The sequence below is a fragment of the Oncorhynchus clarkii genome, chromosome 13 (genome assembly GCF_045791955.1).
Source record: "Oncorhynchus clarkii lewisi isolate Uvic-CL-2024 chromosome 13, UVic_Ocla_1.0, whole genome shotgun sequence".
NCBI classification, from domain to species: domain Eukaryota; kingdom Metazoa; phylum Chordata; class Actinopteri; order Salmoniformes; family Salmonidae; genus Oncorhynchus; species Oncorhynchus clarkii.
In genome coordinates, this window is record NC_092159.1 from 64,254,509 (window position 1) to 64,260,508 (window position 6,000).

A 6,000-nucleotide genomic window follows, 5' to 3' on the forward strand; every position below is an offset into this window, starting at 1 on the left:
GAGACCATGCTGACTACTCTACTGTGGTGTTATAGACTCTGAGACCATACTGACTGTTCCACTGTGGTGTTATAGACCCTGAGACCATGCTGACTACTCTACTGTGGTGTTATAGACCCTGAGACCATGCTGACTGCTCTACTGTGGTGTTATAGACCCTGAGACCATACTGACTGTTCTGTGGTGTTATAGACCCTCAGTTGACCATGCTGACTGTTCTACTGTGGTGTTATAGACTCTGAGACCATACTGACTACTCTATTGTGGTGTTATAGACCCTGAGACCATGCTGACTGCTCTACTGTGGTGTTATAGACCCTGAGACCATGCTGACTATTCTACTGTGGTGTTATAGACCCTGAGACCATGCTGACTGCTCTACTGTGGTGTTATAGACCCTGAGACCATACTGACTGTTCTGTGGTGTTATAGACCCTCAGTTGACCATGCTGACTGTTCTACTGTGGTGTTATAGACTCTGAGACCATACTGACTACTCTATTGTGGTGTTATAGACCCTGAGACCATGCTGACTGCTCTACTGTGGTGTTATAGACCCTGAGACCATGCTGACTATTCTACTGTGGTGTTATAGACCCTGAGACCATGCTGACTGCTCTACTGTGGTGTTATAGACCCTGAGACCATGCTGACTGCTCTACTGTGGTGTTATAGACCCTGAGACCATGCTGACTGCTCTACTGTGGTGTTATAGACCCTGAGACCATGCTGACTATTCTACTGTGGTGTTATAGACCCTGAGACCATGCTGACTGCTCTACTGTGGTGTTATAGACCCTGAGACCATACTGACTGTTCTGTGGTGTTATAGACCCTCAGTTGACCATACTGACGGTTCTACTGTGGTGTTATAGACCCTGAGAGACCATGCTGACTACTCTACTGTGGTGTTATAGACCCTGAGACCATGCTGACTACTCTACTGTGGTGTTATAGACCCTGAGACCATGCTGACTGTTCTGTGGTGTTTTAGACCCTTAGTTGACCATACTGACGGTTCTACTGTGGTGTTATAGACCCTGAGACCATGCTGACTGCTCTACTGTGGTGTTATAGACCCTGAGACCATGCTGACTACTCTACTGTGGTGTTATAGACCCTGAGACCATACTGACGGTTCTACTGTGGTGTTATAGACCCTGAGACCATGCTGACTGTTCTGTGCTGTTATAGACCCTGAGACCACACTGACTGTTCTACTGTGACATATTTAACCATCCTGCTTCTCCTTACTTCCCGGGCCAGTTTCCCGGACACTGATTAAGCATGTGTATGATGTGTTAATGTGGATCCTCGTTAGCCTTTAGCTTAGCAACAGCACCTACTCTACCTGACGACAGCAACACACTGACACCCAGGCTCTATTCAATACGTTTAGCGGAAGTTCAGTGATTGAAATGTAAAGGCAATGCACTCGCCTTAGCCGGAGACCGCAGTCACGGTAACCGCTGTACATGTCGGCTCAGTCGGGGGAAATCAGTTCTACATGTCTGCAGTGCGAATCTGTAAGGTTTCAGACGTTCCCCCAACTTCTTCCATGGGCTTACAGTTTAACAGACAACTTCTGCCTCACGATCATCCTCTCGTTATCCACTCACTGTGTCTTAATCCCCTGGGATTCACTGAAGTCTGACACACTGGCGGTGTCCCAAATGGAATATATTCCCCTATTTAGTGCACTACTTTAGATCAGAGCCCTATGGGCAGTGGTCAAAACTAGTGCACTACTTTAGATCAGAGCCCTATGGGCAGTGGTCAAAACTAGTGCACTACTTCAGATCAGAGCCCTATGGGCAGTGGTCAAAACTAGTGCACTACTTCAGATCAGAGCCCTATGGGCAGTGGTCAAAACTAGTGCTCTACTTCAGATCAGAGCCCTATGGGCAGTGGTCAAAACTAGTGCTCTACTTTAGATCAGAGCCCTATGGGCAGTGGTCAAAACTAGTGCACTACTTTAGATCAGAGCCCTATGGGCAGTGGTCAAAACTAGTGCACTACTTTAGATCAGAGCCCTATGGGCAGTGGTCAAAACTAGTGCACTACTTTAGATCAGAGCCCTATGGGCAGTGGTCAAAACTAGTGCTCTACTTTAGATCAGAGCCCTATGGGCAGTGGTCAAAACTAGTGCACTACTTTAGATCAGAGCCCTATGGGCAGTGGTCAAAAGTAGTGCACTACTTTAGATCAGAGCCCTATGGGCAGTGGTCAAAACTAGTGCTCTACTTTAGATCAGAGCCCTATGGGCAGTGGTCAAAACTAGTGCACTACTTTAGATCAGAGCCCTATGGGCAGTGGTCAAAACTAGTGCACTACTTTAGATCAGAGCCCTATGGGCAGTGGTCAAAACTAGTGCACTACTTTAGATCAAAGCCCTATGGGCAGTGGTCAAAACTAGTGCACTACTTTAGATCAGAGCCCTATGGGCAGTGGTCAAAACTAGTGCACTACTTTAGATCAGAGCCCTATGGGCAGTGGTCAAAACTAGTGCTCTACTTTAGATCAGAGCCCTATGGGCAGTGGTCAAAACTAGTGCACTACTTTAGATCAGAGCCCTATGGGCAGTGGTCAAAACTAGTGCACTACTTCAGATCAGAGCCCTATGGGCAGTGGTCAAAACTAGTGCTCTACTTCAGATCAGAGCCCTATGGGCAGTGGTCAAAACTAGTGCACTACTTTAGATCAAAGCCCTATGGGCAGTGGTCAAAACTAGTGCACTACTTTAGATCAGAGCCCTATGGGCAGTGGTCAAAACTAGTGCACTACTTTAGATCAAAGCCCTATGGGCAGTGGTCAAAACTAGTGCACTACTTTAGATCAGAGCCCTATGGCCCCCCCCCCCCCCCCCCCCCCCCCCCCGCTCTGTTCACAAGCACAAACACAAACAGACCCCACAGAGCCCCAGGACAGCAACACCATTAGACCCAACCAAATCATGAGAAACAAAAAGATAATTACTTGACACATTGGAAAGAATAAACTAAGCAAACTAGAATGCTATTTGGGCCTACACAGAGAGTACACAGTGGCAGAATACCTGACCACTGTGACTGACCCAGCGTCATATCCAGAGGTTGTCTTTGGGAAATAGACGTATGAGTGCTGCCAGCATTGCTGCAGAGGTTGAAGGGGTGGGGGGGGGGGTCAGCCTGTCAGTGCTCAGACCATACGCCGTACACTGCATCAAATTGGTCTGCATGGCTGTCGTCCCAGAAGGAAGCCTCTTCTAAAGATGATGCTACAAGAAAGCCCGCAAACAGTTTGCTGAAGACAAGCAGACTAAGGACATGGATTACTGGAGCCATGTCCTGTGGTCTGATGAGACCAAGATAAACTTATTTGGTTCAGATGGTGTCAAGCGTGTGTGGCGGCAACCAGGTGAGGAGTACAAAGACAAGTGTGTCTTGCCTACAGTCAAGCATGGTGGTGGGAGTGTCATGGTCTGGGGCTGCATGAGTGCTGCCAGCACTGGGGAGCTACAGTTCATTGAGGGAACCATGAATGCCAACATGTACTGTGACATACTGAAGCAGAGCATGATCCCCTCCCTTCGGAGACTGGTCCGCAGGGCAGTATTCCAACATGATAACGACCCCAAACACACCTCCCAAGACGACCACTGCCTTGCTAAAGAATCTGAGGGTAAAGGTGATGGACTGGCCAAGCATGTCTCCAGACCTAAACCCTATTGAGCATCTGTGGGGCATCCTCAAACGGAAGGTGGAGGAGTGCAAGGTCTCGAACATCCACCAGCTCCGTGATGTCGTCATGGAGGAGAGGAAGAGGACTCCAGTGGCAACCTGTGAAGCTCTGGTGAACTCCATGCCCAAGAGGGTTAAAGGCAGTGCTAGAAAATGATGGTGGCCACGCAAAATATTGACACTTTGGGCCCAATTAGGACATTTTCACTTGGGGGTGTACTCACTTTTGTTGCCAGCGGTTTAGACATTAATGGCTGGGTGTTGAGTTATTTTTAGGGGACAGCAAATTTACACTGTTATACAAGCTGTACACGCACTACTTTACATTGTAGCAAAGTGTCATTTCTTCCGTGTTGTCACATGAAAAGATATTGAATTGAGAGACAGAGAGAGACAGAGAGAGACAGAGAGAGACAGAGAGAGAGACAGAGAGAGAGAGAGACAGAGAGAGAGAGAGACAGAGAGAGAGAGACAGAGAGAGACAGAGAGAGACAGAAAGAGAGACAGAGAGAGAGAGAGTCAGTGAATCATGATATGAACTAGGTGTGACTCATGGAGGAACGCAGGTCAATGGTAAAAACAATCATCACTTCCCACATTTCCTATCTCTCTCTATCTCTCCTTCATTATCTCTCTCTCTATCTCTCCTTCATTACCTCTCTCTCTACCTCTCCTTCATTTATCTCTCTCTACCTCTCCTTCATTATCTCGCTCTCTACCTCTCCTTCATTATCTCTCTCTCTCTCTGTCTCTCTCTCTCTCTACCTCTCCTTCATTCTCTCTCTCTCTCTCTCTCTCTCTCTCTCTCCTTCATTATCTCTCTCTCTGCCTCTATCTCTCTCTATCTCTCCTTCATTACCTCTCTCTCTACCTCTCCTTCATTTATCTCTCTCTACCTCTCCTTCATTATCTCTCTCTCTACCTCTCCTTCATTCTCTCTCTCTCTCTCTCTCTCTCTCTCTCTCTCTCTCTCTCTCTCTACCTCTCCTTCTTTCTCTCTCTCTCTCTCTGGTACTGTAGGTCACTCACCCATAGTGGATCCAGTCCACTGAGGCTGCACAGATTGTCCATCCTGCCTTCTGTTTTCTTTCTCCTTTGTTCCTCCAACTTCTCGTCCTCCTTTTCTTAAATATTGTTTTCCTCTCGGTAAATCCAGATTGTCCCGGTAAGGAAGTGAATCTCTCTTGTCCTCTTTCCCACCTCTGTTTCTCAAGGTGTTGGTCTTATGTTTGGTGAATCTCTTCTTCTCTCTCTCTTTTTCTGTGTGTCTGGTAAGAAAACTAATTTCCCTCATGCACTCCTTTTCTCTCCCTAGGATGTGTGTGTTATTCTCAGTTTTTCTCCCAAGTTCCACTTGGTGAGTCAGGTTTTTCAGTGTGCACACAGACTCTGCTCAGTCTGGCACACTCAGTATCACACTCTGTTCTGCTCAGTCTCACACACTCAGTCTCCACTCAGTCTCCACTCTGTCTCCACTCTGTTCTGCTCAGTCTCTACTCCGTCTCAAACATACTCCAGTGTCCCTGAGCTCAGTCTCACAGTGTGGGTCCTGTTTTTGAGTGCTAGTCAGCCAACAACTCTCCCTCCTTGTAGGTGGGGGGAAAGACAACTATTCTCTCTCCTGCTCTCTCTCTCTCTCTTTCCTATCTCTCTCTCCTGCTCTCTCTCTCTTTCCCTCTCTCTCCTGCTCTCTCTCCTGCTCTCTCTCCTGCTCTCTCTCTCTTTCCCTCTCTCTCCTGCTCTCTCTCCTGCTCTCTTTCCTGCTCTCTCCTGCTCTCTCCTGCTCTCACTCTCTTTCCCTCTCTCTCCCGCTCTCTCTCTCTCTTTCCCTCTCTCTCCTGCTCTCTCTCCGGCTCTCTATTGCTCTCTCTCCTGCTCTCTCTCCGGCTCTCTATTGCTCTCTCTCCTGCTCTCTCTCTACTGACTCTCGCTTCTTCTCTCTTGCCTCTTTCACTCTCTCCACTATCTCTGTGATTTCACTAGTTCTCCTTTTGTCTCTGTGTGTTTTGACTCCCCCCTCCTCTGTTTCCTCCATCTCCCTCCCTCCTTGGGTAACCTCACCACAGCTACTTCCCTGGAAGAGATGGGAACACCCCACCCTAATCCCTTCCTCCCTCTCGCTGCCACCCTAATCCCCATCCCTCTTTCCCACCCCTCCTTCTCTCTCCCTCTCTCTCTACCACCTGAACCCATCATTTCCTCTCCCTGTCTCTCCCTCCTCCCTCTCTCTCTACCACCTAAACCCATCATTTCCTCTCCCTGTCTCTTCCTCCTCCCTCTC

The 6,000-nt window shown here is 48.2% G+C and overlaps 1 protein-coding gene across 1 annotated transcript in view; it reads right to left on the minus strand.

Moving 5' to 3' along the window:
• The window catches only part of LOC139424103 (multidrug resistance-associated protein 1-like), a 71,225-nt gene extending 65,953 nt beyond the window's left edge, over positions 1-5,272 (minus strand). Inside the window, exon 1 of the mRNA XM_071175800.1 lies at positions 4,749-5,272. Coding sequence (XP_071031901.1) covers positions 4,749-4,790 — 42 coding nt within the window. The 5' untranslated portion in view covers positions 4,791-5,272. The remainder of the gene's footprint in view (positions 1-4,748) is intronic.
• Positions 5,273-6,000: the final 728 nt, after the last annotated feature.